The sequence below is a fragment of the Motacilla alba genome, chromosome 2 (genome assembly GCF_015832195.1).
Source record: "Motacilla alba alba isolate MOTALB_02 chromosome 2, Motacilla_alba_V1.0_pri, whole genome shotgun sequence".
NCBI lineage: Eukaryota > Metazoa > Chordata > Aves > Passeriformes > Motacillidae > Motacilla > Motacilla alba.
The window spans coordinates 49,520,905-49,541,710 of NC_052017.1; the positions used below are offsets into that span (position 1 = coordinate 49,520,905).

The 20,806-nt window shown below is 36.2% G+C and overlaps 1 protein-coding gene across 1 annotated transcript in view; it reads right to left on the reverse strand.

Annotated features, from left to right (window-relative positions):
* CNTNAP2 (contactin associated protein 2) overlaps positions 1-20,806 on the reverse strand; it is a 1,019,478-nt gene that overhangs the window by 158,168 nt on the left and 840,504 nt on the right. Inside the window, exon 15 of the mRNA XM_038163912.1 lies at positions 9,890-10,017. Coding sequence (XP_038019840.1) covers positions 9,890-10,017 — 128 coding nt within the window. The remainder of the gene's footprint in view (positions 1-9,889; positions 10,018-20,806) is intronic.

Consider the following 20,806-nt stretch of genomic DNA (forward strand, 5'->3'; position numbering starts at 1 on the left):
TCTTAATTTCTTTAATGGCAAAAAAGATACTGTTGTGTAAGGTAAAGGATCTTCCCCTTGTCTCCTTTTAATTCTATCTGAGCTGATTAAAAAATAAAATTTTTGACTAAAATTATCAGCCTTTTCAAATTTCTTTTTTTGCCTTGAAGAACCAAATTGGCACCTCACAAAAGGTACATTTTAAGCACAGAAAAGAGGAAGAATGAAGGGGAAATGCAACCTGTCCTCTGAAATCTGCTCTGTAAATATTTAATTTATGGCACTTCTGAGGTTGCAGCATTAATTTGGAACCCAGCATATCCAAACTCAGAAATTTGACAGTGGAAGTTATCCATAGCACTATCACTGGAAAAAGGAGTAAGTAGGCAATACTTCATATTTCTTTTACAGTTTTTTAGCCCTTTCTCCCCAACATTTGCAAGTTTTCCATAGAAGACAAAGGTCAGAAAAAAAAGTTAAAAAATAGATCAGAGAAAAGAAATAGGAGGTTAATTTTTAAAATATGTATTCTTAAACTATTACTATATTCCCTTTTAACAGTTCAGACTTCCAATCACTTGACAAAAATGCACAGCTTTGCAACCCTGTGTTAATTGTTTCCTTTGGGAACTGCATCATAGTTCTACATGAAAATCTAGAATAACCTGCTTCACTGAGAGAGAGAAGGATCAGGTAACATTCCTTCAAAGATTCTGGAAAGCATGTGTATAATAATGTATATACCCATATAATAGGACTTGATCATGGGAAGGTTTTGAACTGAAGCTGTCAAAATTCAGTCCTACAGTTAAAGGATGGGATGAGATATCATTACGAATAGCAGCTGTGATTGTGGAATACATCCCTGACCTTCCTTTTTATTCTATCATTGGATAGAAAAGGCTCAACCATTGTAAATGCTTGTATTTAGATATAATTAGAGTTAGCTTGGCTTGCTAGCAGGGAGATCAGTGGTGCAAGTGAAACGAGCACCAAAGGTCTCCAACTTCTTCTTATTAGTTTTTCCATCTTGGCGATTGAACATTTTAAGTATTACTGAGACACTCTGCATTGTGTGTCAGATATTGGGTGCTCTGAGGCTGTAAATGGCTGTCCCCCATCCTGCTGCCAATCACATATCTATGTCTAAATGAGACTAAATTTACATAACTTACACATAGGGATGAATGACACTGACCTCACTCTACCTCACCTTCAATCATCCTCTGGCTTTTTCTGTTCTTTCTGCTCTTTAAATGTCAGTCAGTGCTACAGGAATACACAGGCCAAAAGTATTAAAGTGAGGAAGAGTTCAACCTAAAAAAAAAATAAAAATAGATAATTCCCTCCCTATTATACCTCATTTCTAAGAAAACTCAGGCTAATGGGGTGAAATTTAAAGGTGGCTGTAAATTTGTACAAGTAATAGACAGTATACCAGCAACTTCTCAATCCCCAGTTTAGTCACAGGTTCTCCTAATTCCTTAGGGCTTTACTGACATCTCCTCATCACTTTCCTATGCACTGTGGGAATTCTCTCATTATTAAATTCTTAGATTTTGTTTGTATCCTACACAATTGCTTTTCTTATTTTACTACAGGTAAGAGGTAAGATAGCAATATGCATTACAATCACAGAGATGGTAAAATGTTTGAAATTATAATTAAAGCATAACTTCAAGAGGATTTGGGTTTAATATGATCTGCTACTGTATGTCATCTATCAGACTAACGATGCTTGCTTAGATTCCCCAGGAATCTAGAGACAATACTTTACATGAACTGCTTCAGATACTTCTTTTTTGCATTAAAGAAGATAAAATTAACTGCAGTATAATCATAATGATGAGGAGAATTTGAATAAAATTAGGCCTTAATTGCATTTGAATTCTGTATTTTGGAAACATAAAGTCATAACTCTTCTATGGAACTTCACCATTTTTTTTCTTTTATGATCAGCTAGAGAATGAACATGGGCATCGATTGCCATGTTTTCATTACTTCAGCAAATATGTAAAAAGAGTAAAATTTATTAGTTCATTGACATTTGAATGAACTGTCTTCTGTAGTTTATTCAATGTATACATTTTGGTAAAATTGAATGCATATGAGAATTAAAATTATTCTATAATAGGCAGGTTAATTCCTATCTTAAAAGTTTGCTGTCAGATTTACATTTCATGATGAATCTGGGAAGGGTAGAGATGTAAATTGTGGAGTTGTGTTTTCTTTGTGACTACATTCACATATGTGTGAAACAGGAGTGGCTCTCCTTTTCAAAGGCAGTAGAAGATGCACAGGGAAAGTAACTACAGGCAGGTAAAGAGTAAAGATGAACAGGCTGAAAAGCATTTCCTATCAAAACAGATACTCAGAGCATACTGCCTTCATGACCTTAAGGAAAAGTCTCCAGCAATGTAAATTGCATTTGTAATGAAAATACACACTGAGTGACAGTGTAATCTATAATACTTTCATACACTACCAGGTACTAGGCAAAAGTGTCATAAATCTTACTCTTTTGAACAAAGCACCCAGGCTCTACTGGATCCTTGCAAAGCTGGAAAAGGATTTTAAGAAAGGGTCTCAAACTGAATCAGGATCCATTGCTTGTGAAAGTTCAAATGAACTTTCCTTGGTAAATTCTAATGGGAACAAGTCCACATTTTTCCTTTTTAGCTTGGGTTACTGATGTTCATAGGGCACAAACTGTATGGGACATTGTTTTTCTAATTTGCCAAAATTGAAATTGATTCTACTGTTACTTTTTTCTCTTGCACTCTTTGCAGGCCTCCTGTTGCTTCAGTCAGGCATAAAAAGATATGTCCAATAGGAAAATGGTTAAATTGTGTGTGATCTGTACTTTTTCCTGCTCTGTGAGATAAGTAGCTCTCATGGGTAGGATTTGCTTTCAGAAAGGAAACAGAACAAAACCTGACAGTGAGTGGGATGCAATAGAGAATATTCATATATAACCTGTGAGTCAATATGTTTATGTGTTAAAACTGTGTCACTTTACAAGTATTTATTCCATGGATACACATGTATTCAAAGTTTGAACTGAAAGAGAATTTTATGACCATGTATTAAACCTCAGTAAAGGTCATGTACTGTAGAAACATTGAGAGCTTATAAATCATTAATGTTACCAATTCCCTGTGGGTTTTAAGATGATATAAAAAAAGAAGCAAACCAGAGCTTTATGTAGAAAGAGCACTCACGGACTCTTACAGTTCTGTGGAGACTAATTTGTCCCAAATATCTAGGCCAAAATGTTTCCTGCTGTACAAATGCAAAGGGATAGGAGAAAAGTGTCTAGGATGATTAGCTAGGTTTAAGTACCATCACAAACAAACCAAATATTTTTGGAACTTAAATAATTCCAGCTTCACATGTTCAAATGCTGTTCACACTGCCTACCACTCCCCATTGCCTAAACTCAAAGACAATTCCAACTGATTTGCAATTTCAGAGATATTAGGTATTCTCATTTTTGGTACTGTTCATGATGGATCATCTAAGGTAGTGCTTATCTTGCTGAAAACACACATAACAGGAAGTCCTAATTTAAATTCAAAAGTTTTTGGTGGACAAACTAGAGAATCACTTTGAGTGTAATTATAGAGAACTGATTCCAATTAAAAAGGATGACAAAGCTACCAGCCAGAACGCCAGCACTTGGAACACTTGGCTGCTTAGGACGGATGCAAGAGCACATGTACGAGAAGGACATACTTTATCCCATATCCACCTTTAAATTTCCTGGTGTGTTTCACCATGAAATGCCCTAAATTCATGAGACCAATGGAGATTTTCCAGCTGTCATTTTCAAGACAGGCAAAGTTTTATTTATGTGGCCAGAAACAGCCTATACTTGTATGAGATAACAGGCCATAGTCTGTTTTCCTGGGAGGTGAAAAAATTAATATTTCTCTTAGAAATATTAAGACTCCACAGGAGGGCATTTAAGCACTGCTTCAAGAGAAAATATTTCTGCATGAAGATGAAAATAAATTCTAGTTAAACTCCACAATAAATTTAATTATGCATTATGAAACAGGGTTAAAGGTGAAGGGAAAGTCTTAAGAATGAGAAATGACAATATTTAAATTGGATGTTAAACAACTGCAAAAGAATGGATTTTCTTACTTTAAAATTTTCAGAAAAATGACCTAATGGGTCATTATTTTACTCTTGGGTCTCTGAGGAAAACAATTGCATATGAAAGAGAACCTCAGCAGTTTGATTAGCTAAAGCAAAGATCCCTACCCAAATCTGAATCAAAGACTGTAGTTTTGTCACCCTCAGCATAATCCACTGAAAAAAATCAAATCAGTCTGAAATAGTTCTTCTGGCAGTACTTGGCTGGCAGGCTGCTTTTATTGAAAGGACACTCCTTTCTCCTGTTTTGCTGGTAGCAATGGAACAACTGTGATAAGCAGCAAGTACAATGTCTTGATGTTCTTTGGATGAATCTGTGTTTCCCCTTGAATAGCACAATTTACAATCCAGTGCGGCGCATAAAGACATGCGGTGTTAATAGGTGTGGAAATACAGTGGACAAATTTTCATGTGTACTGAAGGCACCTATAGGTACTGGTGAAAAAAATTTAAACTCTTAGATGGATCAAGTTTTGATTTGTATTTTCCTTACTGAACATATAGCAATTTATTTTAAAATCATAATAAATTAATATAATAATATAAAAATGTATGTAGATATATCTAGCAATATAAGCAAAAAAAAAAAAAAGGGAAATGTAGAAAAATGGAGAGATTTTCACTGGTTTTCTAACCTTAGTGAGAGAGAAGTAATTAACAACTCCACAGGGAATTGCCTAAATTTCAGATCTGTAATCCCACCACACAAGCCTCTGGCAGAATCATGCTTCAGGAGTTTCAAAAGACAAATTTTTGTATTTTTCTGAGAGCCCTCTGGCTGGCTTTTGTTTTTTGGTAGGGGGTATCCCTGATGTTAATTTTTATTTGATACAGTGTTTTCACCTTCATTAGCCTGTAGAGCAAGTCACTATATAACTGGAATGTTGTCCAAGATAGAGCAGGAGTAAGTTGTTTCTACTTCCAGTAGAGGATTCAATTCCAGTTGAATCTTTCAATAATTCAAATACATTGTCTTTGTTTGGTGATTTTTTTTTTCTGGAATACTTTCCAGCTTACCTATGTGTGTGAGAGTAACAGCAACATCACTGCAGATCTGTCTGAGTCAACACACTGCATATCCTACCAAAGAATTGACCTCAGACATAAGCTTAATGTGTAACTGGAAACTGCACTGTAAGGCTATGCTATTTTTTCCCTGAAACTCAGGTGGTACCCTTGAAAAACAAGTTCAGCATGTTGAAAGAGTCCTCAATTTGCAATGTAATGAAAATGGGTTTAGTGTGCACATGAAACAGTTAATTTATTTTCATTACAAGTGTCAGTTCTGAGTCACCAACCTGCACAGGTGATGAATAAGAAGTACTTAAGAAATACAAACCCACACCTTACCAAGGATACCAGCCTCTAAGCAGTGACCCTGGAAGTGGCTGTCTGGTTTAGATAACTACACAGTGGCTTCAATTCCAACCCAGAGTCACAAAAAATGTGCATGGCCACAGCACTGTCTGAATAAATAAACCAGTTCTGCTGGAACATTCTAAAAGGAGCAAAGCCAGAAGTGATATTTATAAGTTAAAGAAACAAAGCATCAGTCATGAAAGGAGTAATAATGAGCCATAATCAAAATCACTGAAAAAAAGAACTCAAGGTATATTTTCCCTGAACACATATGCACAGTCATATGCATACATGCTCAAACAAAATCAATGCACTGATGGAAGGACTGTGTTTTGATTTGTTCCTTAACTTTTGTTATCTGTCAAGGGGACATTTTTTGCCTGTCTCTGCAGGTTCTACAAGCACACTGCTGATGCTGGTCTTCTTGAAAACTTAGCTTAGAAAGAACCACAGTCAATGCAGCTGCTTCCTCCTCCACATTTTGAAGATTACAGATAATAGAAGTAATATACAAGAAAATGATTCATGGCTCAGAAATCAAAGTCTTACTGGGAGGATAAAAACTGTACAGCAGAGGAGATGGGAAAAACATAAATCTAAACTGTGTAAAAAACATCTCCCCTTTAAATTCTGTCTTTGCTATAGAGGAAATGGGACAAAAGGAAAATAGACTCAAGGAGAAAAGCAAATCTAGAGCAGAATAGTCAGTCTATTCCCCTCTGGGCTTATAAAGAGCAAACTTGAATCAGAATCCTTGGAAGTCCTTGGGAAAAGGATACTCTTAGCAGGTGGCAAATATCGAAGCTTTGTGAAAACTGGTATTTTCCTAAGGGGAATGAAAAAAATTCTTCACAAGGTGCCAGGAGCCATGAAAGTAATTTTTATTCAATATGATTATCAATGAAATCTCTGAAGCAATAGCCCCATCATGGCAAACTAAGTTTGGTTTCAAAAGAAATTACCAGATCTGCTTTTGGAGCCTTGATCTACCACCTCAGGCTGAGCTTAGACACAAAAACCCCTACTTAGAGAAGTACACTTGTGTTCTTCTCTAAGGGGAAAAGACTCAAGGTGCCCCTTTGCATTACAGTGAAATAGCATAAAGAGATGGACAAGGTATTTCTATTACTGGTTGGCCAAGGTTAAATGCAGGAGTCCAGGTCCTACGGCATAAGTACTAGAAAAACTGTAATAGGTCTGTAAAGGGATTTTAATCAGTGTCTCAAGGTTAACTGAAGAATAAAAATTATTAATTTTTCCTTCTGTGGAGCCCTTTTTCTAGATCCTGCACTTTACTTCAGGGATAAAAAGAGTAGTTCTCTTATCCAGTATTACTATGGAGCTTAAGGACTGGTTTTCCTTGTTTATACTTTAAATTCCAGTTCTGCTAAGAGGATATTGAGAATGTGTCGATAAACTGCCACTGTCATTCTGTAAGTACAACACTCATAGACCTGCAGTCAGGAAGAACTGCTTTGCTTTAAGTCTGTGTAGAATGGACATTTGCTGAAAACCTTGATTGATCTTTGAATCATTGAATCTTTGCAATACAGTGTCAAAAACCCCCACCAAATTAATTTCCTCTTTGTGCACGTTCTCCATGAAATTTGATAAGTTTGCTTCCCTGGTAGATCACCACTTAGAAAAATCAAGATATTAAGAAAGCATTCCTCAACACTAAATTGACAAATAGAAAAGAGACATCCTGCATATTTATTCCAAGGTGCAAAACAGGCCCCAGAGCAGATTATGGGATTTTTGCCACAGTGACTAGATGAGACTTCATCATTCTGATAGAATTCAGCGGCTTAAGCAGATCTTTAAAGGGCTAATAAAGGCCCTTTTTTCTGACTACTTTTCATAATGCAAGTAGTGTTTTGTGAGGTGCAGTTAAATATGACAAATACTTCTGGAACATAGAGGTGTGTAATCATGCATAAACCAGTTTTCTGAACCTTATCTCCAACAATAGCTGCTATTCAAGAACAGCCTTAATCGGGTGATAAATCAGGCAAAAATAAAAATGCAATCATCATTTATGGGACCAAAATATAACCTATATTTCTGAAAGAAGAATATAGTTATTTTTGCAACAGGAAAACAGTTATGATTCTGCAATCTTCCTTCATTTGTGTCAAAGCAAATTGCACTGAGATTAATGATTTTCAGATTTACTTTGGTCAGTAAATAGTGTAGGAACTGTTAATTGTTGTGACTTCTCCTGATTAATGGATTCTTGAGAATTTGATGAGCATGGGAAGAAGTGAGTTGTATGAAATGAAAAATATATTTGCTTTCTTTAATCCTCTTTACTCTCTGATATTGAGCTTTTAGCTTTCTCTTATTAAGGACTGCAAAGGCCATCAGCTCAGTGGTACTCTTGCTGCTGTACTCAGGTACAGCTGTAAGTTGGCCCAGGTGACATGTCACTGTCCCTAGATGTTACACAGCATTAGCTATGAAGTGTTTGGCAAATTATTCTGTAATTCTGGTGGGAAAATATGACTTAATGTGCTGCAAAATATCGATGGACTATGGATTAATACAACACATGGTATGGACAACCCTCAGGGCAAGACAAGTTGTCACTGTATTGGCTCCAACCACAATGAGAAATTCTTCTAAATAGGTAAATTTTTATTTGACTGGTTACTTTTTCTACCTTCCTTGCAAGTCAAACAAAAATCTTTATTTCTTAGACAGTCTTCATAACTAGAACTGGATTTCATTTAAACATGTAACTGAATTTAACTGAATACAGGAACCGTGCTGTGATGACACTCAACATCTTTAGTACTAATAATTTGGTACTTTGGATCTTTCTTCAAAATTGGAATAAAAGCATAGTTTAAAATTTTGGAATTTTCTCTGCAATGGAAACCTTGTTTTCCACAAGGTGAAACTGCAGCTGTTGTATACATTGAAGAAAGAATACAAAGGGGAATGCTTAGTAAATGCACTGGGAATATAAAACAGGAGCTTTGCAAAGGACTGGGATCTATATTATCTCCTGTGAGAAAAATTATACTAGATTTTTGACAGTAATATATGGTCATGGAAGGAAATTCAAATTTATTCATAGGCAAAGTTTTGCAAAAACTATGAATCATATCTGTAAAGTTCATGGAGAAAATTAAATTAATCAGGATGGTAGGAATACACTCGTTCAGTTTCCCAAAAGGCTGTGTCACTCAGTCACACTCTAATAAAGGCAATTGCCTGCTCAGATGAGGTTTCATTTATACTAATATTTAGAAACGGCTCACACTTTAGGGACTGACATTTCTAGAAGCACACGAATTCAGGATATGAGGAACATGAGTGCAATAAAAATAATATTTGTTATTTTTTTGTCATCAGTTGTAAGAGCCTATTACAAAAAAGTTTATCAAACATAGATGAGACACAAACAAACACAGAGTGACCTGCGATTGGTCAAACACCATAAATAACATGCAACAAATATATGATGTGAATATTTCTGCATCACGTCTGTCTTACAGGCTGAGTTATAATACTCTTTACTGTGAATGGGTTTTATATTATTTATAGATCCCACAAATATTAGTTGTTTTAAATTAAATCAGACAACCTTTGCTTACTGCACTCTATTGTAAGAGAACTGCCTTAAAACACAGTGGACAAATGAAACTTGTGTCAATTGCACAGAGTCTGAATTTTTTGAAGTGTGATTTAGAAGGGCCTTCAAGAGTTGCTCTGCCTTTGGTAGTGAATTTCACCTCCTGAAATATGAAATAGACTGAAGCAAGACTACAATTGTCCTCAGTGCATTCCAATTTTGAGTGTGTGTGCAGTGGAAATTTATACATGATACTGATTTACTCTATCAGTAGATGATCAAAATGGAGGATGTACACCTTTTATCATCACTCAGTCTGGAAACCAGAGACTACAACAAAAAACTCCCAATGCTTTTCATGGAAACATCTAGTCCTGATACAGTTAGCATCTGGTAACAATCTTGTCAAACTTTGTACACCTACAGCCAGAGATTACAGTGATGAGTTTTGCCATCATTTATAGAAGCATAGTAATGATAATGATGCTGACAAGAGCGCCCAAGAGAAGCACAGATGTTGAGAGATATTATTATGCAATCTGTATTACTGCTCATCTACATAAACTTAGTTGAATAATCCAAGTTGCTTCATTTACCATAAAATAAAGAAGAATACTGATACTATAAATGAAAAGGTAAGTCATTATATTGCATATTTTCATAGACAAAATTTTTCAGATCACATCATGCTTTCATAGCAAAAGGTCTTTTGACCAGACAGCCATAATTTCCTAGGGAATGTCCCCAAAGTTACCCCTTTCCAACTGAGTTTCTCCCCAGGAGTAAGCAGAAGAAAACCAGAGAACTTACGATCTCCTTGGCAGCGCACGGGACCCACGGACACCTTGGCCTCAGACCCAGGTCGGTCAAGGTCTCCAACCACCACCTGGCTGACTGGTAGGTGCTCTTTGTATGACAACATCCCACTGTCTTTCCTCCTGAATTACAGAGACACAAAGGAAGGCAATTGTGAAGCGTATGAAATTATTTTCCTTGATCTAAGCACCAAATGGATAGGTATGCAACAATTGCATGCAGCTCAAACCTCATTTTAGTTAGCAAGACCACAAAAATTCAATTTATCGTCATGTCTTTGAGCTCCTCATTTCAACTGCAGCAAGTAACCCAGTGCTTTTTTCATGCTTGGACCAAATCACTGTGCACAGTTACAATATTTTCCCCTTATTATTTCAAGAGATGAACCCAACTGTCATTGAGTGCTCTGTCTTCCAAATAGAAAATGAAATAAGCAATATTTAATGGGGTACTTTATCTCTCAGCTGGTTTGCCTCTGTGGGTTTTTTTGGTTGCAATATTTTTTGTTGACTTGTATTTTTGGTTTTGTTTTGTTTGTGTTTTTATTTATTTTTTTATAGAAACACACACAGGATAAACTATCCACACAGGAAAAAATGCCCTATATATAGTGTTAAGATTATAATTTTTGACAGAAAAGAAAGAGGAAACAAAATAAATCCATCTATTTGTCTCTCTTTTCCACTCCCTCTTTTTAGCTCTATCTTGCCGTGTAATTGGGTATCTAAAGGAAGGAACCTTTTGATCTAAAAAAAAAAAAATCAATTCTTTTGTTCAAAAATTTCACAGGATAAAGTATGAATTCAGTATCTAGAAAAGTTAACTGAACCACACAATACGACTATAATGGAGAACGTGTAATGATTTCAGGAAAATGAAAGTCTTTTTCATCTCTAACTTGGATGACTCCAAGATTGTACTCATTATATTGCTAATAACTGGGCAGCGCAGCAGGGATCTGCACGATCTGTGGTAATGTTCAGAGTCTTCCAGCAGGACAGTACTGTTTTCCTGTAGCATCTCCAGTCATCATCCTTATTTAGTCTATCTGAAGAGATGGAAAGCAAAATGTTCTTTTAAAAAGAAGCACAACTGAATTAGTTAAGAAAATAACCATCACATTTTCGAGCAACAGTTCACTGGAACTAACGTCTGTTCTCTGTGATGAAGAGAGCAATTAGAGATTTAATTAGTAGAGTTTTCCAAAAGCAGGTGACTGTTTTACTTAATCTGTATGTTCCCCTTCAGAAAACTTGCTCCTTTGTGTTATGTGACTGAGCTCTGAGATCATTAGCCCTCTTTGGCTGGACGCAGCTACACCAGGTGCTCTGTCGGTGAGGTTGCTACAGGACATTGATAGAAAGGGAGCAAAATGGAAAGCAGGAACCCTGGCAGGCTGCTCCTGCACATTGTGATCATCCCCAGATCGCCATGCCCTTTACAAAGGCATCTTTTTCATCAATTTGGGAACAAGCAGTATAAGAAAAGAAAGATTAAAGGACTTTCCATTTCAGAAAGAAAAAAAGTGAATAACAAAGGCAGGCATGTAGACCTAATCTTTGTCACTGCTAAGGACTGCATCCTTGGGACCCACTCCCTTCTATTAGAGGATAAATGTAGGTCATCACTTTACTCTTTCTGAGGTTTTCCTCTGAGACTGGCTTTCTCTCCTGATTTGCACTCTTTGAAAGAACATTTTAAAGTTGGACATATCTATTTTAAAATAAAGAATTCTTCGAAGAGTGGTAAAAAGAAATCTATTGACATTTCTCTTCTTTCTTTCCTCTTTCACAAAACCAGCTAATATTTCAGCTCCAAATAAGAATGTTAGAGGAAGGAAGTTTTCCTGTCACCAATAGCTTTCACTTTCTTTGAAGGAAATGAAAAGGAGCAGTAACAATTTTCTCCCTCTTTACTGACAAAGTTTTACTCATTTTAATATTTTATTTATGCAATCAGTGATATGGTCACTTTAAAGCTTTTGCCATGAGAATAAATGCTAGAGTTCTTTTCAGAAATAGCCTTATTTCTGGTCATCACTTACTTGTGTCATCATCGTAGCATCTTCCCCCGTACTGAAACTATTGAGGACTGGGAGTGTTGAAGTAAGAGATGAGAGAGGTGAATTGTCTTTTCATCATCAGAACCTGGGTAGTTCTTTCCCTCTTAACAAAAATGGGATACTGAATGTTTTTGGGCCACACATGCGCAAATAAGACATATAGACTCAGAGACTGAATGGCTCTGTTATGCTTTTCTAACACACTTGTTGTTCCTCTGGACATACTAATCAGTGCTGACAAAATCAAAAAGTTTTCAACCAAAGACTGATTATTATGCTTGACTTTGTAGAACACACTTAGAAATAATCACAGCTCGAACACTCAATTCCTGCAAGTGATAATGCTTCTGACGGTATTTAAAGACTTTGCACATTAATAGGGTGGAGAAAGTCTCTGAAGTTTTTCCTCACCAAAGAAAATCCCCTCAAGAGAATAAAGATTGAATTCAGAGAGTGTCATATTCCTATTAATAGCCAAATGGGAGATGAATGAATCTGATCAAATCCTGTAATTATTACCAGGAGATATTGATGAAATCTCAGTGTAATTTTCTATTCCTAATTTCTTTTCCTATATATAACAGTCTGCAAAGTGCTTCAGGGTGCCTTTGAATGAAAGTAGCAGATATTAGTGTGAGATTTATCATTGTTTTGATTGTGATCATCTACTTACTCTTTATAAGCATTCAGTGATATGTAAAAAAGAAATGCATTACATATGTATCAGCAAATGACATATTCAAAGTAATGATAAGATTCTGTATCATTATTAATTTGTTTATAAAATGATTTAATAGAACCAGACTACTGCTACTGGAGTAATTCATTTTCTCTGATTTTGTTAGACATCACTTAATTATCAGCCCAGCCATACAAAGTAAAACCAATAAAGAATGTACTAAAGGTAGGAATGGACTCAGTTTTAAAATATATGGTTTCATGACTTGAGGAACAGAAGTTATTTTGATAATACAAATAAAACACCTACTGGACTGAAAATTTAGTGTTAAGCACATATAATTTAGTGATTAGCAGTGGTTTGAAGAATGCAAACTCCAAAGTATGACAATTTCAAAGGTATACAATTTTCCACCTCTCACAAGACATGGGTTTTTACTATGTGAGCACCTCTGTTTAAATCCCTGCATTTCTGTAATTTATCTGAGGGAAGTATAAAGCAGTTTAGTCCAGTTAGGATCTGCAAACCAATGCCTGTAAAAACATTGTGAAGGGCACAGGCATACTAAATGCTGGTATTTTCTCTCATCCAAAAATATCTGGCAAGAATTTTATTTATATTAAAACTGCTAAGAAGAATGAATATCACAGACAATTTAATGAATAATGCAACTTTGGCAGCAAATGTAATAATCTGGAAGTGAGTTACTTGGAAATAAACAAGATCTAATTAACAGGATTAAAAACAGGGCAAACAAAAACTAGGATTGGAGCAAAACTAACTCATGAAAGGTTTTGATAAAATTTACTTAATTTTTTAATAGTTGTATTATGCAGCATTGAAGCCATGCTTTTAGAGCCACCCTATACCCAGGGCTCTGCCCTTTGAAGTTATAAACTGCAGACCATATACTCTAGGACAAAAGTTTTATTTCCACTGGATTTTGCTGTTTTCAGGGATCCTTACAGCTCTTTTGCCCCCTTCCCAAGTGTCTTGTCACCTCAGATGCCCTAATATGTTAAGTTGGAGCTAATGACTCACCCTTGATTTGTCTGACAAGGGGTATTATGGAAAATTTCTCATTACTGTACAGGGTCATAAAAACTGACAGAAGATTATAACTCAACTGAATACTCTGGCATTGGACAGGATAAAATCCTTGGAAATACATGGTTCCTAAAAGCAAAATAACTCTTACAGTTAAGACTGATAACATATAACTCTTACAGCTTAACATATAACATATATATATAACATATATATGTGTGTATATATATATATATATGTAACATATAACTGATAACATATAACTCTTACTGATTACATATAACTCTTACAATTAAGACTGATCTTAAGGCAATTAAGCTTTTCTAGCATGCATAAAATATTTTTATTTTTGAGACCACTCACCTCCTGAAAGTCTAAACAATTTGATGAAAGATCATCTAATCCCAGCCCCCAAATTACTGACATGAATCCCTATTCTGACTTCTATTAGTAAAGATAAATTATACCAAAGACACAAGGCTGATGGTGCAGCATTCACAAGTAACCCTTCTTTAGAAATTACAAAGGATTGAATTTACTAGATTAAATTAATTTAAGGGGAGATACACTGAAAAATTGGTCAGAAATATGGCTCATTTAAAAAATCCATCAGGAAGGAGACTGAGAGAGTTGACACTGGTTCTACAGATTCTCTTGCCTGAAAGCACTTCTTGACTTTCCTTTCAAATAGGAGTTTGTGAGAAAGTGAATAACCACAGAGAAAGGTGAATAATAGAGAGAGTAAATGGGGCTCTGCTTTCTTTTGAACAATTCCAGTGAATTTCTGGAATTGCCAATTTCCAGTGAAAATCTGCCTTTTCTGAGTATTTGCTCATATTCTCCTTCCAAAAGACCAGTTGAGATAGACAGTCTCTTCAAGCAGAGGTCCAGTAACTCTTCTGACTTGACTTTTAATTTTTCTTATTTCTATACTGAGATATTTTAAGAATGAAATCTAGGAATTCTACCATGCTCTTACTGATCTTTGCATCTGTCAACAATTTAATCAATTTTATGTTGGGGTTTCAATTTTTCTAAAGTAAATCAGGGAACATATGTGGCATTTCCTTTAGAAGAAATGCTAAATTGGGATGTCCCTTTCACCTGGGGTAATTAGAGAGAAGATTACTTGGGATTCAGCGGAAGCCAAGAAAAAAAACTTCTGTGAATGTCAAGCTGAAAACGGATGATATGGGAATTCTGAAAGGAAAAATTGACATTAGAAGGGGCAATACCTTGCTCAAATATTTTTTTTCCTGTTAGTTCAATCTCATTTGGCATTGTAAAATCAGTCAGAAAATTATTTTAAAAAATAGTACCTTATAAAATATTAAAAGTATCCCACAATTAACCATGCCCCAAATATTTTTTAGTCATCTCAAAGTGCTTAAATGCTTTTTTTTTAATGACAGAAATGAGAAAACTCCTCTGAACAGGTCTAATCAATTGAAAGACAATAAAATAATGCCCCATTCAGCTACTCAACCTGTCCCAGAAAGTTAAATGTCTTTCTTTCTATGTCACTTTGACAAAGAGAAACCTACATTTCTTCCATTATCCCCTCACAGATACTGAACTTTCCCATGGAACAGCAGGCTACTGTAGCTCTGAGGGAAGAAAATCATGGAGAACTCTACCATTTTCACCTGTTTTAAAAATTACCTAATTTAAAGCACCAAGAATTTAAATTATACTTCTCTATATCTGAATGCATTACAGTGATGGTAATATTTTACTAGTATGGACACTAGAATATTTTTAATATTTTTAGTATCTGCACTACATATTTTTATTATCTGCACTACTCAAAGTACTGTTGGAAGGTCTATGCAGATAAATGATGAATTTCTTTGCTGCATCTATTCTACTGACTAATCACAAGCCTTTGGATCACATCCTATCAAACTATCAGACCAAACGTACTTCTGGCAGGATTTTTAGGGCACAAGGATCTGTATTGGAAGAAATATTAAAAATCTCAGAGCAGCAGCTCAGAGGCTTCATTTCTCGGAGTTCTTGACAACTTTGACAGTTTTATTTTGTATGACTGAAAGAGCTAAATAAAAATAATTGACTATGGCATGACAAAATAACAGACGGCTATAGTTAATGCTGACTTCAGCCCCTATATGCCAGTTGAGTTCAATACAGTACTGAAGTGCATAACTTTGTGTTGAATTTGGTCCAGAAAACTGAAAGAAGTATGGTACTTACTGCATTCAGAAATGTCCGTAAAACCCAATTGTATGAGCATCTACCACTACTCCTACCCTTTCACTGGCACTTCCTGCAGTGTTCATCCTCACAGGACATCTGTGCATGTACCTTGTACAAAACAGAAACAAATCTATGGCAGGCACATTGGGAATGTAAGGATGCTGTGATTTAGCTCATGTATTGAGTTGCTTTGACATAAAATATTTTGAGAAAAGGTTTATACTGATCACATCCTGGAATGAAGGGCTTGATTAGATAACCTCACAAAATCTGCATATGTATGATAAGAGTAACCAAAAGAGGGCAATGAAGCAGATGACAGGTCTGGAGCACAAGTCCAATGAGGAGCAGCTGAAGGAGCTGGGATTGTTTAGCCTGGAGAAGAGGAGACTCAGGAGAGACTTTATCACCCTCTACAACCACCTGAGAGGAGGCTGTAGAAAACTGGGTGTTGACATCTTCTCCCAAGTAACAAGGACAAGAGGAAATGGTCTCCACTTACATCAAAAGAGGCTTAGATTGGAAAAAAATCAGGTTTGGATGACAGAAAATTTAAGTTACTTGCTAGACGTCACATAGAAAAAAGCATACCAGCACCCCTCTTCTAAATAATCTAAGTAGCCAATAAAGAGACAAAATATAGGAGAAGAAGTAATGTCATGTATTCTTAAATTCCATGTTACTATTTGACTATTTGTTTCCTTTCTGTAAAGGCCCCTACCACATCTGTACTGATTTTTAAGAAAACTTAGGTATTTGAGCCTATTTTTCAGTAAGATCTCTCCATTCTACCTAACCTCAAAGTTTAATTGTGCCAACCACATCTTATTTTCTGTATCTATAATCAGCTCACATTCTTTAAATATTGTATTTCAAGGGTATTGCACATAATCTGTGTACCCTCAAAAGATCTCAGTTTCAGTCCTTAGAGGCAACTATCACATTGTACTTTAATTTTGTCTCCAGTCTCAGCCCCAGAAGATTGCTTCCCATTTTACTTTCATGAATGTGTGGAAGAAGGCAAATCCCCAGCAGTGATTCTTCTTTCAAGGTGGCACTTACTCCATCAGGACAGATGATCAGTTTTATTTAACCTTTCTTACACAGCACACAGCTTGTACATCGGTAGCTCTTTTCTCCTCACAAGGATTTCTTAACCTACTGCCGTTCAAAGCTGGAACCAGTGATCCTACAAATGATTAATTTTTCTTTCTACTTACCTAATAAGTAGAGAAGTTGTTTCTAACTGAAAAACAATTTGTAAAAGTAATCTAAAAATGAATTCTGCATCTGGACTGTGATTTTTTGATGTTGTTGTATTAATTTGTCAGACCTATGAAAGGTAGACTCTTTATATGATCTGGTGAGTAGACAGGGAATGAACAACTATTTCAAACATGCCAAAGTCAAATGGAAGAATAAATTTGTAACAACTGTCACTAAACAAACACTCTACCAAAATGAAACCTTAAAAGATTATCTACAAATTGTGCTATAAACAAAATGAATGATATTCCTGTGTCTACTGAGGAAGGAAAGTGGGGTCTATTATCATGAAAGCACTCTAGTTAGAAGAAGAATTAAATATCCCACTACAAAACATTTTAAGTGTACACACATTCATCAGAAATAATTATCTGAAACTGAATGCTCCAAGATATTCAAGCATATTTAAAGCAATGGTGCAGCATAGAGGTAATTAACAGATGTCTGTATTCATTATGTAAACACTTTGCTATCAAGCACAAGCAAAACTAGGATACTTTTCCTCTGCTAGTAAACACACACATATATCTCTTAGAATTGATTTAATTTCAATTAGGTTCCTTTTTTAGTGCTTTTGCTAAAAAGATGGATGACCTTGGTTTCAAGTGATATGCAAATTTACCAGTAGGTTAATTTCTTCCTTACCTTTTTTGTGTTTTTTGAGATCATTACCTCTTCTCTGTGTGTGTGTATATCTCCACAGACAGTGGAGTAACTGGAGAAATGAGAAAGGATACTACACAAGGTACCTACTGAAGTTTTAAAAAAAATTGTAATTCCTGCAATGTGTACAACTGTGTCAGCTCCAGAGGCAGCTGGGTTCTGCGGGACTGTACACAGAGATTCTCTCACTGCATTTACACAAAACATTATGAGAAAATTCAGTGACAGAGATTAGGATTTGAGTCACAGGGAAGTCATGGTATGCCACACTTTGTGCTAAATATTAGGCCAAATGCAGATGCCCTTGTTTAGAAAAATCTCTTTTGCTGCACTGACTGTAGAATGTCAAGCATTTGTTTAGTGTTTTGTTGATCACACTTATACAGGATTAGTGACCTATTCATTAGCCAGATTGCTCCACTTTATTGCTCTGGTGGGTTTCCATTATCCTTTCTGTTAGCCTTTGAGCTCAACTTTCCTTACATTACATATCATCACTTGGCACAAACTTAGCAGAACCCATCATTCATTTCCTAACACAATTCCATCTAAGCTCAGCCTGTCTCTTCCTAGCACAATACTGGATGAACCCCCCACCAAGATTTTTTCTACCAAGTCTGCTGTGACAGCCCTGACTGCTTGGACAAAAATGGCTCTGGACTACAGGTTTCTAATAACATGTGACTATATGGTCATGAACAAAGGAGGCTGATGATGAAGTGAGTGAGATTCCCCCTCCCTCTATCTCTAAGAACAGCGCTTTTCAGAACTCCAAGCAATTCTGGGTAGATTTTACGGGGAAGCTGACCCTGAAGCAATCAAGTTGTGCATCTCTGATATTTCAGACTGTGACTTTTTTTTATCAGCATTAGGTGAAGACAGAAATTAAAATATAATATAGGTCAAAAAGCCTAGGGCTCACAGTATTCACACAGGGTAGACTGAGACCCTTGCCAATGTTGAGGTGCATTTCAATGGCTAGGTATATGTTATTTGCCAAATGTTGATGCATTTTTTTATTTCTGACGGCTTAAATGTAGTTTACTGCAGATGCTTCTTACCTTAAGACAAGCCTATGAGACAAATGTTGCCTCATGGATGTAGGGATACCGAGAAGTCCATCACATCTACCTCTAGCAAAGACTATGCGTGCAATGCAAGAGAGGTTCCAGTCACTGATGTCAGCTCTCTGCTACTGCAGGCAACCACATTGCCTAATGTCCTGCAGAATCTGAACATGTCTGTACTAGTTTAATCCAACAGGGACCTAATTATCTTTACAGTAGCTCTTGTGGTGTTATGTTTTGGATTTGTGACCAAGCCAGTCCAACATAGGGATGGTGTTGCTATTGATCAGTAGTGCTCACAGGGTCAAGGCCTTTCCTGCTTTTCACATCATCATGTGGAGGAGGGTGAGATATTTAAAGTGATGGCATTTGTCTTACCAAGCAGTCTTTACACATGATGGAGCCCTGCTTTCCTGAGGATAGCTGAAGACCTGCTTGCCCATGGGAAGTGGTGAACGAATTCCTTACTTTATTTTGGTCAAATATGCAGCTTTTGCTTTATCTGGTAATCTGTCTCTATTGCAATCCAAAAGATTTTTGACTTTTCCAAATCCCTCCTTCATCTCATTGAGGGGCTCTGAGCAAACTGCTGTGTGGAGCTTAACAGCCTGCTTAGGAAGAATTTTTCTGTTGTTCCCCAATACTCTTACCTAAAAGCTATTTCAGAATGACATTCTTCATTGAAACTGTTACAGGGTGAACAGTACTTGCAGCATCCATTTATAGACCTGTTTTCCATGTCTCTGTTAAATCTTTTCTTGAATCTGTGTCTGCTTGCACAGCCTCCTTTGGCAGCCAGTTCCAGGAGCTCACTAGGGTAAAGCAGTACATTTTCCCCATCTGTTTAAATCAGGTCTCATCCCAGATAGCAGGTTGGTACCAGCTTTTGCTGTGTTTGTGCTCTGCTCATGTGCGCTGTGTAACAGTGTTCTACTGCATGTGAACTTCCCTTTGTTTCTTTTCCTTTGGCAAAAGACAAGAAGTGGTTCCATGTGTATGTAGCAATACCCCTGTTCCTCCTAAGCAAGGGCACAAAGGGTACAAACCTAAGGGCACAAACCGGAAATGGGGTCAGCAAGGAACTTACATTCACACTATCTGACAAAACACCCAGTCATGGAATGGTTGGGATGGGAAGGACTTCCAGAGATCATCTAGTCTGACCCCCTTCTTAGCCTTCCATAAAGGTGTGAGTTAATAGTGTTGAAAGATCTTTTTTCTTTAAAAAAAACCCCATGTATACAAACAATAATAATCTGCTGTAAGATAATAGAGGTGTCACTGATAACAAAGCAACAAAGCCTGGAAGTTTTGCTGTACATTCTTCAGCTGTATCAGTATAATTAATACTGAATTTACATGTTTTTACAAGATTACAAGCAATTTGGAAGCATTAATATATCAGAAGTGGAAACTGAAATTAGCTAAGAATCACAAGGAGGTAGGTGCTACAAGTTTTCAAGTGAATCACTGGAAGGTTCTCACGAAAGTTGAATAAGCTACAAAAGTTAAGCAAAGGCAGGTTGAGGCTAAAAATTCAAGCACACAATTGTTTTCACTGTACAACTAAATGAAAGATATAACTAGAGATATAATCATCAGTATGTCCATTTCCCCCTACAAATCTGAACTATTTCAGTCACACATTATGTTTGTTATAAATAAGTGCTCCATATAAAAGTCTCTCAGTTAGAAGACTGAATCAGCATAAATATTGTATGTAGAAAAGACAAGATTGACACATGCATTCAAAAAACACACAACTTATTTAGCAACTGAAGCTGAACTACTGCTGTGATAATCAAAGCAAAAAGAATATAATCTTTTGCCTACATATTGGTTCCTTATAATATATATTTCATCATGTTTTGCAGATGGCAAGAGCAAAACTAACATTGAGTCAGAGAAGA